A 22,679-nucleotide genomic window follows, 5' to 3' on the forward strand; every position below is an offset into this window, starting at 1 on the left:
CAAATAGAACCCATCTCCGTCCACGCGGGAGTTTTCAGCATTATTGGAGCATCCACACGGCAGCCTTCGAAGGCGGACAGCACGTGACCATTAACTACACTGGGCATGTGCGTGATGGTGTAAACAGGAAGTGGATTGCTTGCTTAGTTAAAAAAAAGATGAAAGGTTATTTTGATACTTAAGATCTTCCTCTATAAACTCAAACAGACAGTTCGTGGAAAGTTTTATTTTTCAGATGTAGTTACAGCGATGCGGCTCTCGCTCTCTCTTCTTTAAAATCAACACTTACACGGAAACGTTTACTCGATTATGGTCCATAAATGTGGTCAACACACGTCGATCACTCGCTTCCATGTGTTGTTGTCGTGGGGGCTGATGACTGTAACGTCAGCTCCATTGGGGTATTCCTTCATGAGATACGGCATCAGGGGATAAGCTGGGTCACCAAGCAGAAAAAACAGGGGCATCATCTTCGCCCTCTATCAATTCTTTAGGGCATTTGCTCCATCTTTTAGGGCACATCATCATGCAACAGGTCCGACTCGCTAGCTTCTAAGCTAATTTTAACATTACCGCCAATGGGGAAATGCTAACCGCGATTAGCATTAGCGAATATAATATATCTTCGTACATATTTTCACAAAGAAATACTTGCAGACTAAGGTCTCTCAAGGCTACCAAACGGAAAAAAGTAAAACGAATCAGCGTCGATCACTCGTTTCCTCTGTGTTGTCTGTTTGTAGCTGTAGCTCTGAACTGCCCGGCTGTTTTGTTTTCTTCCGGGTAACGTGATAGTGAGTGTGACGAATCAGGGACGGAGAGGTCATGGCTGGTAATAACCAATCCAGTAGCGAGCACGGGTGTGGGCTAATTTTTTCGAACAGACATCTGTATCCGACGTCTACGCTCAACCAAAACCCCGAAGTTCTCAAATACCTCCAACCTCGGCGGAGTTTTCAGGTTCCTCCGTTAAGGCTGCTCCAAAACTCCGGCGTGGTGTGGCTGCTCAGTGTAAAGGTAGGAAAACTGGACGAGTGTGGATATAAAAGTAAAGTCTGCGGCGCTTAAAGTGTATGAGCTGGTGCCAGAGGCGTATCGCCAGCATTTTAGATCCTCGGAGAAAAGAAGTGGTCAAACCTATGTGGAGCTGGTAAGAGACATGTCAACGCACTTTACGTTGACTGGTTGACTGCGCTGGACATAGATACTTTTGAGCATCTGTATGATTTAATGATTTTGGAGCAGTTTAAGAAGGTCCTTCCAGATCGTATTGCGACATATGTCAGGAAGCACAACTGCTGCTGATGCGGCCGTTTCAGATGATGAATACGTGTTGCTCCATAAGAGCAGTTTCAGAGTGTTCTGTGGCTCGCGATGGTTTTGGTGTGCGGGGAAGTGGTTCTGACGCGGTTTCGCAGGAGATGCGTTCAAGGAAGGTGGGAGTTTTTAAAGTCTGACTTTGGAACAGGCAAGGCAAGTTTATTTGTATTGCACATTGCAACAACAAGGTAATTCAAAGTGCTTCACATAAAACCATTAAAAGCATCAAAAGCAATCACACACGGCCTCACAGCAATTATGGACTGTAAAGCAGACGGGGCAGTTTGGATCATTGGACTCTCACCTGAAGGTTTCTCAAATAGTTTTGTTCTGTTGCAACACAACACCACAAGACCAAAGTCTCTTGTTGTCTCCTCCCTACTTCTGTCCTGCAGGTGCCGTCTTGCTGGTTTTCTCTCATATTTGCTGCAAAAATGACCACAGCTGGTAAGGTGAGTACAATCCAACATACTTTGTGGTGTTTTTAGTAGTTTTTTGTTCTTTTGCAATAAGTTTTTACATGATCTGGTGACTTCAAATGTATTATTTGGGGCGAGATTTTTAATGAGACATGTAGAATAAAATGTTGATGGAATATCACAATTTTAAGCTTAGCTTCGGTTACTTTATCTGACGGAAGTGTTCATCACACGTGATGGAAAAATGAAAATGTGACGGTTTTTACAGTGTCTGGTTCGGATAAACAATGTAGTTTTAGGAGTTTAAAGAAATCATGCTTTTCCTTCCGTTCCATTCCATCGTTTTGGGGTTCAGAGGGTTATCTATAAACTACCTGTCTTTCTGTCTCTTACTTTCTATTTGTCTCTCTGTCCCCTCTGCTTCAGTGAATTATCTCGTCCTATTTTGACTTGGCACAGTTTTAAAGTATCAGTTTTATGTAACAGTTTATAATTTCAAGGCCGAGGGAATAGTTAGCCAAAATGCAAAAAACCCCCCAAAAAATCACTTGATTAATCGTACCTGAGACAACTGATTTACTTGCTAACCCTTCATTCCTTTTATTCTGTTCAACGTCTGCCTTGACAACTGGGTAAAAACTCAAGGAACTGATGACATGGCTACAGGAGCTTTTTAAAACTCAAAATTCACTTCAAAAATCTTTCAAATAACAAATAACTTGTGTAGGTTTGAAAACTGTCGCTTTTCATGTTGGCTTTTGGAGGAGCAGCTGGGTCAGAGACATTGAAACCACTAGCTGTTAAAACGTAACAAAAAAAATAATGATTTTGTTGTGAAACCCAAACTATTTTACAAAGTGGCAGGCAGTCGGTTGATCTGACATTGAAATGGGCCTCTAGGTGAGAGTTTGCTTTCAATTAAAGCACACAGGATTGCAACATAATATGCTGGTTTTTGCTGATGTAGCATGTTTCTTTTTACAGTCTCCTAAAAGTTCTCTCAATACTCACACATGGTGCCGTAGTGCAAGCCTCCGCAGACAGCACGCAAGCTCCGATCATGATCGTTTCTACTCGATGCGCTGTGAGCTGCATTATTCCCCGAAACGCCAGAGAGCGTACAGACAAAATGAACTGTGAGCAATCAAAAAGACAAAGAGTGAAACCCATAGATATGTCCCAAAGACTGTAGGCCCCATAATTACGTATTTTTGTGGAGAGCGCCTCGCGCCGGCTTCACTATGGCGAGTATAAACTAAGCTTCAGAGTTCAACAAAGATTGGGGCCTTGGGGCTTTTTTTTGACATCCTGTGGTTTAAAAGTCCCCAGTAATATTTGTCATATCATGCTGGGTAATTTCATGTGGTGTCCCTGCCCTGTAGGTGATCAAGTGCAAGGCAGCAGTGGCGTGGGAGCCCAACAAGCCTTTGGTGATTGAGGAGGTTGAGGTAGCCCCGCCCCAGGCCAATGAGGTCCGCATCAAGGTGAGAGACGTCCACTAACTATCACTACTTTGGGGTGGCTGTGGCTCTGAATGTAGAGCAGATCGTCCTTGAATCACAAAATCCTGCTAAATGCAACTTACCGGGTCCATTTAGTGATATATTTGATATTAACGCTCCATAAAAATGACAATATGATGTGAAAGTGTTGTTGGTACTGCTGAACCCAGTGAGAGTGAACTCTCATCAGTCTGTCCGTTAAATCCTTTGTGTTTTCATTGTTTGCGCACCGTCTTCGGTGCAGATTGTGGCGACTGCAGTGTGCCATTCTGACCTGTACCACCTGTTGGAGAGTATGCATGTAGACGGCTTCCCAGTAGTCCTCGGCCACGAGGCGGCCGGCATTGTAGAGAGCGTCGGGCCTGGAGTCACTGAATATCAACCAGGTCAATTTCGAACAGTCGAATATTTTGGAATAAATGCTGATTTGCTTTCTTTACAAGAGTGAGATGAGAAGATTGATATGTTTCATGTCTGTGTGTTGAGTACGGAGCTTGGACGTGTTTAGCTTAGCATAGCTTAGCTTAGCGTAAAGTTTTGAAACAGCTAGCGTGGCTCTGTCCAAAGTTCAGAAATAAAGGGACATAGCTGTCAAGTTTTGTTCAATTCCATTGTTTTACAACATACTGAAAGTTAGAGATCAATGTGACTATAACATGGCAACATTGTTTTTGTCTTTCAGGAGACCACGTCATTCCTCTGTTCATCTCCCAGTGCAGAGAATGTCGCTTCTGTAAGAGTCCAAAGACCAACGAGTGTGAGATAGGATGGTGCGCTAAATAAGCACTTGTACACTCTTCTGTCTCAACTTGATTTCATTCCTGCTGGTTATGTTCTAAAGGTATGTCCAAACACTTCTAGAGAAACAATGTATACAACAGTTCTCCATCAGTAGGAGATCCCAGGAGAACAGGGATTGGCGCCAAATGCAAACAGTTGTAGGCAGCAAAATTAATTCAGTGGTTCATTTTAAATGGCTTAAAGGCAGAGAGTCCAAATTGCAGGTAGGTAACGGGCAGACGGAACACAGCATTGCCACAATGATGACTCAAGCGAGTACCCTCAACGAATGACTGCGATATGTCAGGGTGACTCCCCGAACAGTTCTTTGAAGGCTTTGAGGATGTGGGCAGCTGTTTCGCCAAAAAGCAGGAAAAGCAGGATCTGGATAGTCGGGTAGCAGGAAAGCAGGCTTGGCCTGAGGGCTGGGAACCTGGGACTGAGAATCAGGGGTGTTGGGGAAGTCTGTGACCTACACAGATAACAAGTTTCTCAGAGAAAGCTTTGAGGACACTACACTGCGTTCCACAGAAATGCAGGATTCACTATTACGGGCCTTGTTCCAACAATCTCTGAGGCAAAGCATAGTAGAAATCTGCTCGCAAAGTAAATCAAAAAGTGTTTGTTGGGTCTAGGACTGGTCGGATCACACAGTTGGTATGCAGAGATGATTAAAGAACTGGGAGCAGGTGTGTGAATGGATGACGATGGGGAAAGCAGGGAAAGTCCCAGATCATTAAGTGGACGGATAGAAAATGGTTTAATTTGAGGAATGACAAATATGTCTGCAGAGGAGGGACATGTGTGACGGTAGCAACTTTAGTGGCTGACTGATGATACCACAGGACCGATAGTTTAGATCCTGGTTTGTTTTTTTAAAATTTTAGGCACGTTGCAAATATTTGTTGAACCTTCTAATTCGTGAGAGCAGCACTCAAATTGTTTTTCAGTATTTTTTCACATCACAACATTGTCTTGTTCAGGTCCGTTGGTCGTATGCAGGAAATGTCACCATTAGACTCCAGGTTCACCTGTAAGGGAAAGAAGGTGCTGCAGTTTGCAGGAACCAGTACCTTCTCTGAGTACACTGTGGTCAACCAGATGGCTGTGGCTAAGATCGACCCTGCTGCCCCTCTGGACAAAGTCTGTCTCCTTGGCTGTGGGATCTGCACAGGATACGGAGCAGCAGTTAATACTGCTAAGGTGTGTCTGTTTGACACACATACACACAAACCCCTCTCTGTTAAACATTAGGCATCTAAAATGCAACATACTGTCAGTGGCATCAAAGCATCTATGGAGAACAAGTGTTTTAAGAACTAAGAGGCTGAACTCTGTTGTATCGTAGGTGGAACCGGGCTCCACGTGTGCTGTGTTCGGCCTGGGAGCTGTGGGTTTGGCTGCAGTCATGGGCTGCAAGGCTGCAGGAGCCAAGAGGATTATCGCAGTTGACATCAATCCAGAGAAGTCTGAGAAGGCCACGGTGTTCGGAGCGACCGACTTCGTGAACCCCAAGGATCACAGTGAACCCATCAGCCAGGTGCTGTCCGAGATGACCGACGGAGGAGTGGACTTCTCCCTGGAATGTGTTGGGAATGCGGGAGTCGTGGTGAGGCAGATGAAAAAGATTTGCATGAAGATTTTAAGTAAATTGGCTCATTATATTTAAGATCCATGCTGTTTCTCCATCTAGCGCAGTGCCTTGGAGTCTTGCGTGAGAGGTTGGGGCGTCAGCGTGATAGTTGGGATGAGCTTGAACGAGGTTGCTACTCACCCCTTTCAGCTCATGTCTGGACGCACATGGAAGGGCACTCTGTTTGGAGGTGAGACAATTATGATCATCACCACTGACTGACGAATTTCTGGTAACTAAATGGCTGTGTGCTCATGTTCTGCAACTCGTTAGTTCGTTAGTTGTGTTCTAGATAAGACTGATTATGTGCCTCAGGCTTTAAGGGTAGGGATGCCGTGCCTCAGATGGTCAAAGCCTACCTGGACAAGAAGGTGATGGTGGATGAGTTCATCACTCACAACATGACTCTGGACCAGGTCAACGATGCCATTGAGCTGATGAAGCATGGCAAATGGTAGATGTACACTCCCATTCTTTCTCCTCCATTCATGACTCAACAACAACACAGATCAATAAAAGGTGCAGGTCTCCTCATTTCTCTTTTACTTTTTTTCCACAGCATCCGGACGGTCTTGACTGTTTCTCCACAATGAGACCACTGTTGCTTTCAAAGACCCGAAAGTAATTTACCGTTACATATATTCGACATGATAGTCACACAAATAATGCACTGCACATTATAAACTGATCTGTTAATTATGCACACGATATATGCCCAACTCTGAGCACTAAATACTGTTCAGTGGATTAGTTTGTGAGAATCAGCTGCAGTGTTGAAAAGCAAAACCTATCAAAGTGTTTAAAGAGCAAAATAAATGGTATAAACAGAAACTCTGTGGCGGTCTTGTTTTTGTTCTGGTTTTATTGTGTCGCAGGCCCCGCATTTACGGTTCCACAGCATTGTCTGTCATACCGCTGAATGCTTGATTAAACTTGGTTTAAAGTGTTTTCCCTGAGATCTACTCAGACTAGCCTAATTATGTTTGTTTAACTTGGCAGACGGCACTCTAATCATTCTGCTAGGATGGGCTCCAGGGTTTGTCCCAGAGCAGTACTTCTGCTTGCTTCTTGAAGAATTTATAATAAAAGACACAATATTGCAGTTGAACAGCAGGGGCAATAAATGATATGAGACCATAAAAGTACATATAATAACCGCTGTTGTTTGGCACTCTGAGATTTTGCAGAGAAGAAATTACAGTTCACGATTGCTCTGTTTGCACTGGAAGCGGCACTGATGGTTGAGCGGAGGGTTTTATCCAATTATTCATCCTTATCCTTATCTTGGCGAAACAAAAGCGTTTACTGTGACTGATTAGTCTGTCAATCTGTCACGATGTCAAAGTGATTACGACCTAGGCTGCTCCTTCCTCCATTCATTTCAAAACTGGAATCACAAATTAAAGGTAGACTTGAAACTGAACCACACATTGTCAACAGATTCAAAAGAGCGTGTCAAATCTGACCTTACCCAGTACATGATACCATCCAACTCTGACTAGAATACGGGCTCAAAACTACAGAAACCTTATTCCGACAAAGGCAGACGAAAAGATGAACTTGAACACATCGCGACGACTGGAGCCAACGGCCAACGAGCGCTTGTTCTGCGCCAACGTGAGAGGAAATAACTCTCCTTACCAGCAGGGAGTGGTGATCGGTGTTAGTCTTTCAGGGATATACAAGCTGTTGTTCTGATACACACATGAAGAACAAAGCGGAGTTTTCCTACCATTTTCACACCGCTCTCGATCAGCACTTTGCTTATCAGGTGAGGTGAAAATGAGAAGGGACTTTGTGTGTGTGCCCTCTGGACTTTCCTCCCTTCCGTTTCTCTTCTCGTCCACTGATTGGCTCATGCAGGACCCTCCTTGGTGATTGGTCTCTAGACTGACATAAGACATGCGCTCTTAACTAACCTTGTGAGGGCGAGAGCACTTGTGAAAAAACATGGCAACTGCAGGGAAGGTAAGCACGCTATCTTCTCCTCACACGCCGTGACATCAGAATAATGAACTTCTGCAAAAGCTTTCAGGGATTAAAGCTGTCCTACAAACACAAACGCTGCTAGGGTTGCCAGGACTTTTCCTCTGCTCAGTCGAGCGTTTATGGAACAGCGGGAATGTTAAGAGTACAAGAGGAGGGGTGTGGAGGGTGGAGTTGAAACTGCTGTTCATTTTGAAGATAAGTTTGCCTTTAACTGTAACAGAGAAACCCTCTCGCACTCTCTCGCACTCTGTTGCACAATCTACGAACAGGGAAGTCGGAGAGTTTTGTGTTTTTCTTGGAGGGCTCTTGTTGAGCTTTAGTTGAGGCTTCCTGTTGTTGCAACATGGGGGAGGGAAAGGTCAAAGTTTGCCTTGAAGACAGTATTTTTCATGTATGTTATTCTCAGCTTGTTGAGAAACAGAAGAGCTGAGGGCAAACAGACTCTGATGCAGTTTTCTATAGTCTGCAATAGTATAAAGTATCACGGTGTTTTCCGCCATCCTTTGAACCAAGGCTGGCTCCACTACAGCACCGAACGGGTTAAATGTCCACAGAATTGTTATCAGCCAGCTGAAGCTGGCGGACGTTGTGTTGTAGGTTGTCCGGTGCAAAGCTGCCGTGGCATGGGAGGCTGGGAAACCTCTGGTGATGGAGGAGGTGGAGGTGGCACCTCCGAAAGGCGGGGAAGTTCGCCTCAAGGTAATGAAACAGGGCTGATCTGTTCGCTATGGACACTCGTTTAATGAAGATGAATTAAAACTGTTATGTTGCTGCAAACTCTTCAGTAAATGTGTTCTTACTTCATAATTAAAATCAGTTAAATCAACGACACTGAATAATTAAGTAGAGGATATAAATGAATTACGAATAACATTTGATTCATGAAACTGATTGATTTCCCCGCACGACAGCAAATCTTTGTCTTCGGTTAAGAGCATGTAATCAACGGATCGAGCACGGATCAGTTCACAACCCTTTATTTCAGATTGTGGCCACAGGGATCTGTCACACTGACTCCTACACCCTCAGTGGGTCCGACCCCGAGGGAGTTTTCCCTGTGGTGCTGGGCCACGAGGGAGCCGGCATCGTGGAGAGCGTCGGAGAGGGAGTCACCAAGTTTCAGACAGGTTCCCCCCTCTCTTCTCTTCCCTTCACTTCATTCAGGGTTGCTGCGTCTAATGTGAATGTTCAACTGAAACATGCTTTTTTTTGTTTTTGTTTTAGGGGACGCAGTCATACCCTTGTATATCCCACAGTGTGGAGAGTGCAAGTTCTGTAAGAGTCCCAAAACCAACTTGTGTCAAAAGATCAGGTAAATGTCCTGGGTTAAAGCATTTGCAGAGCCGCCTCTACCTACAAACGCTCACCTTGATGCTGCCTCGTGCAGCTGATCAACTGTCAGATCTGCGCTTGTGTCTTGTTCTCCAGGCTCACTCAGGGCAAAGGCTTGATGCCAGATGGGACAACCCGTTTCTCTTGCAAAGGCAAGAGCCTCTTCCACTTCATGGGCTGTAGCACATTCTCTGAGTACACTGTGGTGGCTGAGATCTCCCTGGCTAAAGTGGACCGCAGGGCCCCTCTGGACAAGGTGTGTCTGCTGGGCTGTGGCATCACCACGGGTTATGGAGCCGCTCTAAACACTGCCAAGGTGAGTCTGGAGCCCCTTATGTGACTGTGCTGCGATCAAGGCAGTTTGTTTCAGACCAAAACATCTCAACAATTATTAAATGCATTTCCAGGAAATGTGATATTGACATTCATGGTTCCCAGAGGATGAAGCCAAATGATTTTGGTGATCCCTTGACTTTTCCTCTGGTGCCACCAGCAAGTCAAACTTTAACTTATGAAGTGAATTGTCTGAACATCTACTGGATTAATTGGCATCAACGTAGTGGACAGACATTTATGGTCCCCAGAATACGTGTTCTAATGACTTTGGTGATCTGCTGACACTTCCTTTGGTGCCACCATGAACTGTAATGAACAACTTTTGGATTGATTGCTGTGAAATTTGGTTTGTAATAACACAAGTGATTCATTAACTCTTCATCGAGTCAGTTCCAAATCTTAATTTGACCATCTACCTGCAAAACTAATAACGTTCCTATCAGCCTCAGCTGCACTTTGTGTAAAGTGCTAATTAAGAAATGCTAGCATGCTACACTCCCGACTAAGATGATGAACAAGGTAAACATTATACCTAGTCACCATCAGCATTAGCATGCTGATGATACCAACTAGGTCAAAGCACCCCTGTGCATAAGTACAGCCTCACAGAGAAATTTGAATATGCATTTAATATGAGCCAGGATGTACTTACGGCATGTACGATGTCAGTGAAAAACACAGCTGAAGCATGCAGGAGCAAGCACATGCAAAAAGCGTGGGCTCCTTTTCTAATCATTATGGCGCATTAACTTCAGGTATTCTAATTAACATCAGTCTTATTTTCCCTGCTGTGCTGACCTGTGACTGCCTCTTCTGTCGCTCGCCCTGCAGGTGGAGGCCGGCTCCACCTGCGCTGTGTTTGGCCTGGGGGCGCTGGGCCTCGCAGCAATCATGGGCTGTAAAGCAGCCGGGGCAGCCCGGATTATTGGAGTCGACCTCAACCCTGATAAGTTTGAAACCGCTCGGGAGTTCGGTGCCACAGACGTGGTGAACCCAAAGGACCACGACAAGCCAATCCAAGAGGTCCTGGTAGAGATGACCGATGGCGGTGTGGACTACTCCTTTGAATGTGTGGGCAATGTGGCAATCATGGTGAGCGGGGAATTACAAATTCCATGTTATTGACCAGCTCCCCTACTCAACAATTCACTTGTGCAAACTGAATAATCCCATGACCCTAATAAATCTGGTAAAACCACCTCAACTCAAAACGCCTTTAAGAAAGAATAAATATAAGATAAACACAATTGAGCAAAGTCCAAAGAGATTAGGGTGCGGTTGTGGTAGAGTCCAGGTGCTGTTTAGATCCAGTTGATGTGATATTGTCTCTTGGTGGCAGAGGGCAGCCCTGGAGGCCTGCCATAAAGGATGGGGCACCAGCGTAATCATCGGAGTGGCAGCAGCCGGACAAGAGATCTCCACCAGGCCCTTCCAGCTGGTGACCGGACGCACCTGGAAAGGCACTGCCTTTGGAGGTAACGAGCTAGTTGTTCAGAGAATGCTGTGTTTTGGGACGCTGATGTGAGGAGGTTCCTCATTCACCACGTTCAACACTTTGGTTCAGACATTTACGTGCCCTCAGGATGTGTGTCTCTTGATACAGACTTGCACTGTAAGGGTTATCGTTGCATTTCAAACCTACATTGAACATGTGAGCAAGGACAATGAAAGGCCTCCTTAATGGGAGTTATATTTAGGATATCGAGCTGTGGAGCATAGATGCACTGCCCATAATGAGCACATGAAGCACACAGAGCAAACCAGTCAATAGTTTTCTACAATAACTGCTCTTTTGTGAAAATGAAAAGAGCTAACAATTAGCTCAGCGCACACCCACATATGCACACTTCTACTTTGTAAACGTTTGTTCTTCAGTATTCTGCCGTGTGCCCCTGCAAGTACAGACAAAAAATGTAATTGTGTGCAACCACTACTTTCCTCTGCTTTAATGAGCTCATTTACACTTTTCCCAGGATACAAGAGCGTCGACAGCGTTCCAAAACTGGTGGAGGAGTACATGAGCAAGAAGCTCAAAGTGGACGAGTTTGTGACTCACACTCTGCCCTTTGAGAAGATCACTGACGGTTTTGATCTCATGCATGCTGGGAAATGGTAAGCCTCCGTTTAAGATATGTTTTTTGAAGTGTGTTTTTTGTTAACGTGCGCAGTGATCCAGTGTCCCTCTGAGGTCGGTCTGTTAAAGGCGCTTTGCGTTACTGCTGCCCTCTGTTGAGGACAAAGCTGAGATGAGTTTGACAGGGTTTCATAATAATGTGCACCACCAGAGGTCTTATGACGTCTTTACTCAAATAGGAGCTCTAATTCAGTCTGTAAAAAAAAATATACAACAATCTAATCCGATCTTCATCTTCCAGCATTCGTGTCGTCCTTCAGTTCTAGAAGCGAAGGAGCGCAGGGATCTCACTCCGCGTCTACCCTGCTCAGTTCAATAAATAATCTTTCAATTCCCTGTTCGAGTGTTTTATTTGAACAATACACAGCCAGACACCTCTTTGATCAGCGCTTCACCCCCCCCACCCCACCCACCCCTGAAGGAACGTGCGTACACCGCAGAGAGAACACCGTGTGAGGGGGGGAAAACAGAGGAACCACAACAAGATTGTTGTGAAATATTCTTTGATCTATGCTGAATGAATAATGAGGTAGTACAACCACAAACATCCGGATGGCACCATGGCTGGATGGGTGTTAATTGATGAGGATTTGGAGTGCTTCTTTTCGAGAGCAGCCCGGTGAAGTTGTTGGGAGAGAACGTGTTGAAAGTCTGCAAGTCTGCTGGAAACGCATGCAAAATATCCTTTTATCATTCTCCCTGAAGGATTGGAGAACAAGGCTGGTCTTAAATCTGTCAAGTTTTCACTGTCAACGCAAGTGTCTGTATTCGGGCTCTGGTGATGCGCCTTCATTCCCCCCCCCCCCCCCCAAAAAAAACGTAAATTATGTTATGTGCAGACGACTGGCGCAAAATTGGCCCCCGTTCGATGCAGATGGGCCCCATTGCAAAAACAGTCCAATTCACAAAGATCAGTGCTAGCAGCCAAACGTAGTTACAGTGAAGCATTTATTTAGGAATGCAGTGACAGGGTGGAACAACAGTTGTCATGAAAAATAGAAAACTCGCCTACATGTCATTTTTGAAAATACATGAAAAAAAATAAAAATAATGAAAATGAAGTTTATGTAAACAAATGAATTGTTCCCTCTGTTAAACTTAATGGGCGTGTTTTCCCTGTAATGTCATCTTGAGACGGGGCAGCGGCTGCAATCCATTCTTTGTGAATTCACCCTACACACTGGTAATGACACCTGCACCTTTTCTGTTATGACAATTCAAAATGGCTGCCATAAAAAAGCAGTCTCAAATTTGTACCATTGTTAGTTGATGCGCTGTGTCCAATAACACTTGATTAAGTACTCAATTTCTGCTGAAATCCTTCCCAGATGTCCACAGCATGGATTACCATTTATTAGTCACTACAGACTAAATACTATGAAGTCATGTCCTGGGCCCATAATAGAGCCATAATATGTATCTAAAGGTTTACTGATACATTCACACTCAATGTAGCTTGAAGTAAACTAACAGCGTCGTAATCTAATCTCAAATGCAGCTTCGAGCATCATTGTACTCCACTTAGTTTACAAAGGCTTTACGGCTCCCAGGCAGCCAGACAGTCGTTCCTCGTAATAAAAGGCTGGTGAATTAGACCACTTTTGGGATTTGGATCACCAGTGTATCCAAGGACAAACTCGCCCACACAGAGCTACAGAAGAGTCATTTATTACTCCATTAGAAGAGATACAAAGATGGCAGAGAAGCCACACATCACATTAGTCCTCTGAAAATAAAAAGAATGAAACGCTGCTCGCACCGGGAACATCCCCCACGTCAAGGTAAATGGTGACCGTCGAGATGAGGGGGTCAACATCGGTTAACCCTGCCTTGAGATATCCGGCATGTTTCGAGAACTAGATTCACACATTAAGGCTCAATTTGCTACACCCGGGCTATCGGACAAACACGAGACGCCAAGGGAGACTTCCCCGAAGCCGGATCAACGAGCTCAGCACTCTCGGTGACGTTACTCTCACACAGGACATCTTTGCAGATGCTCTGTGGTTGCGTCACAATTCTCCTAGCAACCAACGGCTGACGACTGGAAAACTTGACTGTGTACTAATAATAGCCACATTCAGGATATGACACTTGAGTTGAGTGTGCTACGACTGAACACGTCACCAGCTAGATGGACAGTGATAGTTGCCTTGGTGCTGTGATTAGCAAACAGGCTAACTTGAAGCAATCAAATCAATGGATTCATTTTATTTACCAACCTGTACAGACATTAGATCATCCTTGGAAATGTGTTCATTTTGCTTTCTTTCTACGACGTAATTGATAAGAGTGATACAACTCTCATATCTGTGCATTGAATGTTGCAACCTGGAGCATTTAGCTTAGCGTAGCATAGCTTAGAATGACGACTGGAAACAGGGATGCAGCTATCCTGGCTCTGTCCAAAGCTAACAAGATCCACCTACCTGCACATTAATTAACAGGTAAATAACATTTATTACAGCAAATCGTCTGTTTAATCCATCCACAAATGTGTAAAGTAAAATTTACAAATTGTGGTTTTAAGAGTTATGTTTTTCACTACATTTTTTGTACGAAATAAACAATTTAGGTATGTGTGAATTGCTGTGCTTTCAAGGCCCAGGCTAGCAGTTTCCTCCTGATTCCAGTCTTTATGCTAAGCTAAGCTAACAGTCTCCTGGTTGCAGTTAAATATAGAAGGGACGATCACGAGAGTGGTATAGATCTTCTCATTAAACTATGGGAAAGAAAGCCATCGAGAGTGTGTCCTAAACTATCAAACTAGTCCTTTAGATAAGTCTGTTGGTGAACTCTGCTTCTGTTGCAGAAGAAGTGCAAGAGGATGATTTTTGTTGACTGAAATTTAACTTAACATTTTTCAACCTATTTTCTAGATCTGAAAGAGGTTTTGAGTTGCTAGTTGAGGCTGTGAGACTTGTTGAACCAGTTTCCAGGGAACATCTTTCTTGTGTTTAGTATTGCTGATTCTTTTCGATCCGTCTCTGGGAAATTCATATGAATTGTGATGAAGTTAGCAGAGGTTGGGAGAAAAGACGCAAAGCATGGCGTACTAGTCGGATTTGCCCTGAGCATCACACACACACCACAGACAACAAGCCAGCCAGTAAGAAGCTCTGGGTGACGCGACCCAGAGGTCGAAAACAGGCCTGATGTCGAGCCCGACCACTAAGCAAAACCAAATGTCATGATTACGTTCATGTTTCCTTCAGAGGATACAGTTTACTAATAAAGCGATCCACGTGTAATATAAGACACATTCAAGTACTTCCATTTAATTTGAGCAACCGATATTTAATTCAAAGAACAATGAGAGCCGCAGTTAAACTGAGCTCAAGGGGTGGTGCCTCTTGTTTGAGGTGTGTGTGTGTGTGTGTGTGTATATATGTGAATGTGCGCGCATGTGTGCGGGGCCCAGAGGTGCTGGGTGTCAGTGTCTGGAAAGTCCAGTCCTTGGTGCGTTCAAGTCCGGCCTACATTTGGTTGAGGAAGTGAGCGCGACCGTTGTCCTCCATGCGGCGGGTGAGGATCTCGCAGCCGGTCTCCGTCACCAGCAGGGTGTGTTCGAACTGAGCCGAGCGCTTCCCGTCTCTGGTCACCGCCGTCCAGCCGTCGGGCCACGTCTCGTCCTGCCAGCCACCTGAGATTGAGACACACGGACACACGGCTTTGGCTTACAGAGCATCAATTAAACAGCGCTGTAGGGACGAGCACCACTGGACACCCATTAAGAGTATTTTTTAAGACTTTAATGACCCGTTTGTGTTCCACATCAATTAACCCCTTGTGAGCCAGGCAACAAATCAAGGTCTGCGCACAACAGTGACCAATTATTCAAAACACCATATTTTATAGGTTGAGAACACAACCTACTTGTAAGGCAAATAAACTATTTAAAACCATTTAAATTAGCTGGTGAATGCAATGGGATGAAGCAGAAAATGTTTTACTTGCTTATCAGACATGTGGTTTTCATAGACAGCAATTATTTACACTGATACAGTACTTTACAATACAGCCTCACTTTACTCTCTTTTGATTTGTTTTCTATAATTGCTACAACTTTAGTTTGATTGAGGCAATTATGTCTTATTTAATTCATTGAAATTACTATTGTCCCTTTAATTGTCACTATTGTTGTTCATACAAAAGTGCAGTTGCACTCACCTTCACATATCATGGGCTCAATGGTGAACACGTGGCCAGGCTTCATTACTCCAACTGCTTTGTTTTCTGGTGAATGAACATAGAAATCATGCTGTTGTAGGAGAGCATGTCGGCAATTCGATGGAAACTTTCAAGAGATTTCAGACATGTGACTACTCACTGGCATAATGTGGCACATTGGGAGCGGTGTGGAAAAGTCTATGGATGCCGTGGCCGCAGTAGCTCCGCACCACGGAGAAGCCATTGGCCTGAGCGTGCTTCTGAATGATGTTACCTAATTCTCTGTAGCGGATGCCAGGCTTCACTGCAACAACAGGAAGCATGAGGGTTATATGCAGTGGATATAGTGACTGTAGTTTATAGCCTGATGGACACTGGAATTCTGGGTAAGATATTAGAGTAAAAAAAAAAATCTGGTCATGACTTATTGGAGAAATTTCAAATACAAAATGTATACATTTTTGAAAAGGACCCATTACAGAATTAATACTACAACTTCGGCCACGTTAGCTTCAAAGTTGAGATAGAAAGTTAATTGCTGACCTTGGAAACAGGTCAGAAATAGAAAAATAAAAATGAAATCTCAACTGGCTCTGAAACGTCAATGCTCTCTGGTGGACAAACTATGTAATGCCGACACAGTTCCTTAACTCAAATGAATCTTCAGCATTTCTGTACTGTAACTCTTAATGCTGATACAGATTATACCCCAAAGGTAGACGATGCTGATCATCCATACAATAAGGTAGACGATGCTGATCATCCATACAATAAGGTAGACGATGCTGATCATCCATACAATAAGGTAGACGATGCTGATCATCCATACAATAAGGTAGGCGATGCTGATCATCCATACAATAAGGTAGACGATGCTGATCATCCATACAATAAGGTAGACGATGCTGATCATCCATACAATAAGGTAGACGATGCTGATCAGCCATACAATAAGGTAGACGATGCTGATCAGCCATACAATAAGGTAGGCGAGCACAAAACTCTAGACAAAGAGCGGTGAAGGTGGGGTTATGACGAACATCGGTCAAAATTAAAGAAATTCGATTCCTACCGGAGTCGATGGACTGCATAAGGCATTCGTATGTGGTCTGAACCAGCTTCTTCGCCTCTTCATCCACCTCGCCGATGTAGAAGGTTTCATTGAGGTCCCCATGGAAACCGTTGTGGTAGACGGTGATGTCCACTGTGCAAGAGGGAGATGGTGAATGCGTCAGAGCCATTGTGTTGCATGACACTAGATGCTATTGTGTCTAAAGAAAGGCACCGTTATGAAAAACCTGAACGTTTTACGAAAAACATCAACCCGTTCGCAACGCCAAACTAAATGTGTCTAAATTGGCAGCAGATCTGACGGGCAAATCCCCACTGCTAAAGGTTAATGAAAGAATTTGTCTTGCCGGGACCACGCAGCGAGAGATGAGTTGTTGGCGAGTGCTCCATCAGACGCTCTGAGGGGAGTGGCGGACGGAAGACATCGCTTTAGCAGAAATATTCATAAAATGGGCCGAACTCCCGCTGACAACATTTCAGGAGGCTGGTACAACCATTTGTCATGGAGGATTCTTTTTTTCTACTTCACTCTCTTAAATAAAACATTGCCCTGCATCCAAACTTAGCTCAACTTTCAAGAGCCTTTTTTGTAATAGAGAGAATATAAATATGGTGAGAAAAACTGGGGTGTTTAAAAACTAAAAGGAAGAATCTATTTTAGGTGCATTTGTTGGGGATGAAACAGTCAAGAAAGTCTAGAATTTGGTTAATTCCAACGAATAAAAAGATGCAACAATAAAGCTAGGGTCCCTAAATCAAGTAATGTGTGGCGCAGTGAGCGTACCATTGAGAATATCTCCTTCTTGTAATAGTCTTCTGTCTGGGATGCCGTGGCAGATTACTTCATTGACAGACGTGCAGCAGGATTTGGGGAAGTTGTAGTAGTTGAGAGGGGAAGGGTAGCACTTCCTGGCTGTGCAGGCCTGAATAGACAAAGCAACGGAAGGATTAAATGTACTGAAGATGAGGGAGGCCTTCCCCGTCATGTAGGTGCCTTAAAGCTCAATGCAGTCACAATCATATTGTGTTTGAGTGTGGCGCATACCAGGTGCACAGCGTGGTCGATTTCTTCCGTCGTAACGCCCACTTTCACCATCTCGGCTGCGATGTCCAGGACTTCTCGTGCCAGCTGCGAATGACACACGTACGTTAAATGGGTGGAAAACTAAAATTGCAAACTGTGGCGACATCGTGACATTCAGAGACAGCCTGCAACATTACCTTGCACACTACCCGCATGCCTTCGATGTCCTCGGGACAAAGGATCTTGATCTGTGACGTCCCCTTCAGAAACTGCTCGGACTCGGAGATCCCTGTGTGAAGGAAACAGGGACAGACACCCGGCGTCAGTTACGCGCCGATTTTTAGCCGACTCAACCGGGACCTTGTGAAGCGGTTGTCGGAAGTACGTCAACTTTTAGCCGCCGTGTCGACTTGGACCAGAATTACAAACTCCTGATTTTGCTTTTACATCATAAGTGACGGTTGACGACAAGTCATTTGGTCGTGAGAAGGGAATAGCATCGTCACCCCTCTGTCATAGTGCAGTTACACTGCATCTTTCAACAAAAAAAAACACACATACACGTCTGTAGTCAAAACCTGCTCTTTCCATCCCAACATGAGCCATGTCTAGAGTCAAAGACTGGGGTTACAATGATCTACTAAGGGGTTGGTTTTATCGACGTCGTAAAAAATAAATAATATATATATATATATATAACATAAAGGTGATAATTGGCTATTAGAAACAGCATTTTATAGACAAAACCATTGGTCAATTAATCAAGAAAATAATAAGCAGAATAATTGATAATGAAAATAATCCAGAGTTGCAGAGTTTGTTTAAAAAAAGGACCATGTACAGTTTAAAACATAACTTTCACCATCTCATGCACTGTAACAGATTATAGCTTGAAGCTAATTTGCATCTGTCGTCCCATGGCAGTGAAAAGTAAAGGATTGCCTTTTTTTTGTCTGATTTCTGTGGAACTCGTCGCTTCAAGACTGCTGGAGCCGTTCGATGTCGACACCTTCTTTTAAATCCCTCATCAAAAGTCAAAGCTCTTTTCTAATTGTTTACTCATCAAACGCTCTTTTTGTTATGACATTCAGCTTCAATCCCACATTTCTAAACCAGCGTTAAAATCTCTGCTATGGTACTATGGACAACTAACTAGCTGCTCCTACACAGATACTACAGCAGCACCTGAGCAGAGGCTATAATGACACTCGCACTGCCGACTCAAAGGGCCGGAACAGGACTGGTACTGTTGGTGTCAGTGCAGTCATCTTAGCGACGCGTTGGACTGTTTAATAGAGATACACAAGATCAGAATTCTTGGACTGAAAAGCACATTGAGGACATGTTCAAAGCGCTGGAGTCATCAACAATTCGACGATCTATAATTCATCGACTCAACGAGACGATCGCTGGATGAACACGAACAGTTGCCTAGCAATGCAGACTTTTCGACAGGTGTGTGTCGGAGTGAAACACGGCCCTCCTCCTGACCTGCGGAGCCGACAGTGCGAGCGCAACAATCAATTAGACTTACTTACGCTTTGACACAGCTGCTCAGGAAAGAAGAAAAGGGATGAGAGAATCACAGTGTGCACGCTGTCATGTCCTCACAACCCTACAGGTTCATTTGAGGTAAACACCCAAAATTGTATGAGTTATTTAAATTTTAAAAAACACAAAAATTCCAGATTTGAGTTCAGCTCAGTAACAGCACCACTCTGAAAAGCATAAGGCTGTAACGACTGTGCGTCGGTCCCCGAGAAGAAGGCATCAAGGGAGGGATGAAAGGAGACAGTAACCATGACTACCTGAGCACCGATCTATGCAGTCAGACGACAGGGATGTAGCAGTTGCCATGGTTGCACACCGAATGTCTTTCCCAGAGAAACAGACCAGGTAAATAAGCCAGGTTACAATTATAGGAGTCTGATAATTAACAGCTGCTCGTCAAAAAACGGTGTGACGGCAGAGCGGTTTAGGTTTCCCCGAAATAACTCTCAACCCGCCGGTGTTCAGCGTGTGAGGACGAGGCATTATTGGGCTGTTTAACAGAGCGACAGCGACTACAGCTAAAATACCAAAAGAGGAACTGCATGAAAACACAATGTATGTACAAAGAACTCCTCACAAATCAATTCTACAAAAGAAAAAAAAAAGCACCACGCAACATATTTCACAGTAATGCTGAATCCGACTAAATCCAGTGAAATGATACTCTTACTACGAATCCTACCGAAAATACACACCTTACTCTGCCGCTGTGTTATTAAGCTGTCAAAACACACAATAAGGGTGCAAATGTGTGACCGTCCTGTTCGCACAGAGCAACACGTATCAGCTTATCTGTGTATTCATGCAACAACAAAAAAAAGATAGAAGACGCACGCATGGATGAACTCTTTGTCTACGACTGAAATAAACTGAGACAGCTTGCAGCTCAGTATCTCCCGATAACTGAACTTGTGTATCGGCCGATACAGTGTACCAATCCAAACTAAACCAAAAAACTAAAACTAAAATTGCAGTTTAAAAAAACCCAACATTTTCCCAAGTGGAGGATGAGCCAATGTGATCAACTGAAAACACATTTCCTTGAGAAAGAAGCACAGGTACCTCTGGGGTGATCCGCATAGTCGGGTCTCTGGATGTCACCGGGCACATGCCTCATGGGAGTCTACAGCCGGAGCCGAGGAGAGGACAGGAACGTTATGTAATCCACAGAAATCAGCACATGGATAAGGAAATAATTGATGCAAGCCACAAGTTATTACAAATCCCCCGTTACTCTCTGTCTGTCCTCCATTCTTTATAGGAGGCAAGTTGGTGTTGCAATTTGTTTTCTGACACATTGAAAACAAATAAGCACCGACCGGTATCAGCATATGGCTCAGTTTTGGATGTTTCCATCGTTTTAACTGTACGGTGTGGTGTGTAGCAGGGACTGTTCATCAGCTCTACTTAAGGGAGTTGATGTAAGCTGTCTGAGGACATTATTTAAGTTCAGCTAACAATTGTGTCGCAAAGGAATAGGTGACATTTAAAACATCGTGGTGAAACAGTTTTATAAAAGGTCATGATCTCTTCCCAGTTGCCACCGGTAGCGGTTAATGACCGGGAAAACTAAGACCAAAAAAAAATCAGTTTGGCGCCACTGAGTGCATCCAACTGGAAACCAAAAAGGGTGTCATCGCTTATGCATGTCTGCACTCGGGCCTTCATTCCAAGTTTCATTGAATAAATGAACAGCGAGAACCTACCAGTGGGTAGTGAGGGTGTAGCTTCCCCGTGTAGCGGTAGCCGGGCCATGGGTCCGTGTTGATGTCATTCTCCACACAGTTCTGGGATTCATTCTGGTTCTTGTCCTCCTCTGACAAAACACACAGCACAGAACATTCTGAAGCATGTGGCACCGCCGCGTTAGTTCAGTCAAGAGGTGCCATGCATCGAAACATGCAACGAAACATGCAACTCATTCGTATATTGAGAACGAGTCCGCCACAGACAATGACCGGTAATACATACTTGCTTTTTTGTGCAGCAACTTGTGCGACACCCAGCTCCCTTTGAAACATTCCTGGAAAAGAAAATGCAGACAGAAAACCCTCAATGGGGATGTGCAATGACAAGGTGCAGATTGAGCTCAATGGTTCACTTTACTAATGTCCAACCCTAACAAAAAACGATGTCAGGTGCACACTCTGAAAAAAAAAAAAAAAAAAAGTAGAGATTTTCACAAATGAACCAATCACTCCACCGCGTACTGCTCCTTCCAATGGTCTTATGTAGTCGGACAGTTAAGAGTGGAGAAAGAGAGACGGGGAAATATAGAAAGCAGGGGTCAGGTTGCACAGCCAAAAATGCAACCGCAGCAAATATGTCTAAGGATCAAATACCATGGCACCCTCAAGACCGTTTAAAGTGCCACCCAACCAAACTATTTATAAAGCGTTTGACTCAGAGAGCATTGCCAAGCCTCTTGTGCCGAGAGAGCAGTTGCTGTGGTTTAATGTTTCACGCTTTGTTGGCAGACACACTTTTCCAGTGCAGTGTCTGCAAGAAGAAAAATTGCCATCCCCAATCCCCAAAAGCAGCAACTGTCACACAACACTCTTAGTGTTTAAGTGAAAGACAGCTGTAGTGACAATGGGTCTGTCAGTGCTGTGCATCTGTATAAAGAAGTGGCGAGCAACTTCTCTTAATCAAAGTGTGAGGTATTGCCGTTTGGAGATCCATCTTTAAACCGACAGATTTGTGAGTGGGGTTTGGTTTCGCAGGAGAGAGAACAGAGGGTCAAACATCGTGACACCAAATGCTCTGTCACGCAGCGTTGCCTCTCTGGCACTTTCACGTCCACAACCCCATCATTCATTTCCGTCTATGGCGTTATTAAAATACCTTGTACCAACAAAATATAAATGATGTCATACTGTTGTACGCTGTCAGCAAACGAGCTCCACATAATAGGCTTTTTTTTCTCCATTTGGAGCAGGGGCGATACCGGGACTCACTTTAGCTAATCAGCCATCAGTTAGCTAGCTTAAACGTTTCCCCCCTCGGCCTACAGTCGCGGGAATAGGATGAGTTTCAATGACTGAATGAATCATTCATCCTCTGCAATGTGTGTAGTCCACACCCAGAAAAGCATTCGTTAACGTTATCAAAATGCGTTATTAGCGGTTTACAAAGCACCTCACAGTTACACATGTCTACCTAGCTTATCACAGTTAGCAGCCTCGTGATACAGAAGGCCTAGGTGTGTGTGGCTACAGCCGACGTTCAGGCTGGACAAGCCGAAAATGCAGCAGTACCTGGGAACAGAAATAGGAGCCTTGGATACCGAGCTTGATACATGTGGGACACTGGAGTTTGGCGTCCTTGCTGCAGCCTTCTGTCTCACACTCCCTTCTAGCCTCGGTGCTCGCCATGCCTTCGTCTGCCGGAGGGGTGGAGTCGCGTAGAAGCAGCCACA

General features: G+C 44.4%; 3 protein-coding genes across 3 annotated transcripts in view; 1 reads left to right on the forward strand and 2 right to left on the reverse strand.

Moving 5' to 3' along the window:
* LOC306790001 (uncharacterized protein) overlaps positions 1–22,679 on the reverse strand; it is a gene marked incomplete at its 3' end in the record, with an annotated part of 371,019 nt that overhangs the window by 300,741 nt on the left and 47,599 nt on the right. The gene's annotated exons all lie outside the window — the stretch shown is intronic.
* Positions 889–11,782, forward strand: LOC306790002 (alcohol dehydrogenase class-3 chain L-like). The gene is made up of 19 exons (XM_079286107.1): positions 889–1,017; positions 1,716–1,772; positions 3,122–3,223; positions 3,486–3,627; positions 3,924–4,011; positions 5,005–5,224; positions 5,370–5,630; positions 5,715–5,844; positions 5,970–6,108; positions 6,214–6,235; positions 7,605–7,622; positions 8,241–8,342; positions 8,629–8,770; positions 8,868–8,955; positions 9,072–9,291; positions 10,143–10,403; positions 10,651–10,786; positions 11,285–11,423; positions 11,687–11,782. The coding sequence occupies exons 2-19, from the start codon at positions 1,755–1,757 to the stop codon at positions 11,709–11,711; spliced, it is 2,253 nt and encodes a 750-aa protein (XP_079142233.1). The 5' UTR covers positions 889–1,017; positions 1,716–1,754; the 3' UTR covers positions 11,712–11,782.
* Positions 12,376–22,676, reverse strand: metap1 (methionyl aminopeptidase 1). The gene is made up of 11 exons (XM_079286911.1): positions 22,519–22,676; positions 21,233–21,284; positions 20,968–21,077; positions 20,324–20,384; positions 17,908–17,999; positions 17,732–17,815; positions 17,471–17,609; positions 16,688–16,819; positions 15,776–15,919; positions 15,616–15,681; positions 12,376–15,088 (listed from the first exon to the last, which is right to left on the reverse strand). The coding sequence occupies exons 1-11, from the start codon at positions 22,633–22,635 to the stop codon at positions 14,922–14,924; spliced, it is 1,164 nt and encodes a 387-aa protein (XP_079143037.1). The 5' UTR covers positions 22,636–22,676; the 3' UTR covers positions 12,376–14,921.

The sequence above is a fragment of the Melanostigma gelatinosum genome (genome assembly GCF_949748355.1).
Source record: "Melanostigma gelatinosum genome assembly, chromosome: 16".
Taxonomy (NCBI): Eukaryota; Metazoa; Chordata; class Actinopteri; order Perciformes; family Zoarcidae; genus Melanostigma; species Melanostigma gelatinosum.

Bases quoted from the DNA above. Each gene is read 5' to 3' on its own strand.
- LOC306790002 (XM_079286107.1), top strand. The intron at 5,225-5,369 runs GTGTGTCTGTTT...GTTGTATCGTAG, and splicing joins CAGCAGTTAATACTGCTAAG to GTGGAACCGGGCTCCACGTG. The intron at 8,771-8,867 runs GTTCCCCCCTCT...TTTTTGTTTTAG, and splicing joins AGTCACCAAGTTTCAGACAG to GGGACGCAGTCATACCCTTG.
- metap1 (XM_079286911.1), bottom strand. From the start codon at position 22,635: ATGGCGAGCACCGAGGCTAGAAGGGAGTGTGAGACAGAAGGCTGCAGC. The intron at 16,820-17,470 runs GTACGCTCACTG...CCTCTTGCACAG, and splicing joins AGAAGGAGATATTCTCAATG to TGGACATCACCGTCTACCAC. The intron at 15,682-15,775 runs GTGAGTAGTCAC...TTCATTCACCAG, and splicing joins CAATGTGCCACATTATGCCA to AAAACAAAGCAGTTGGAGTA.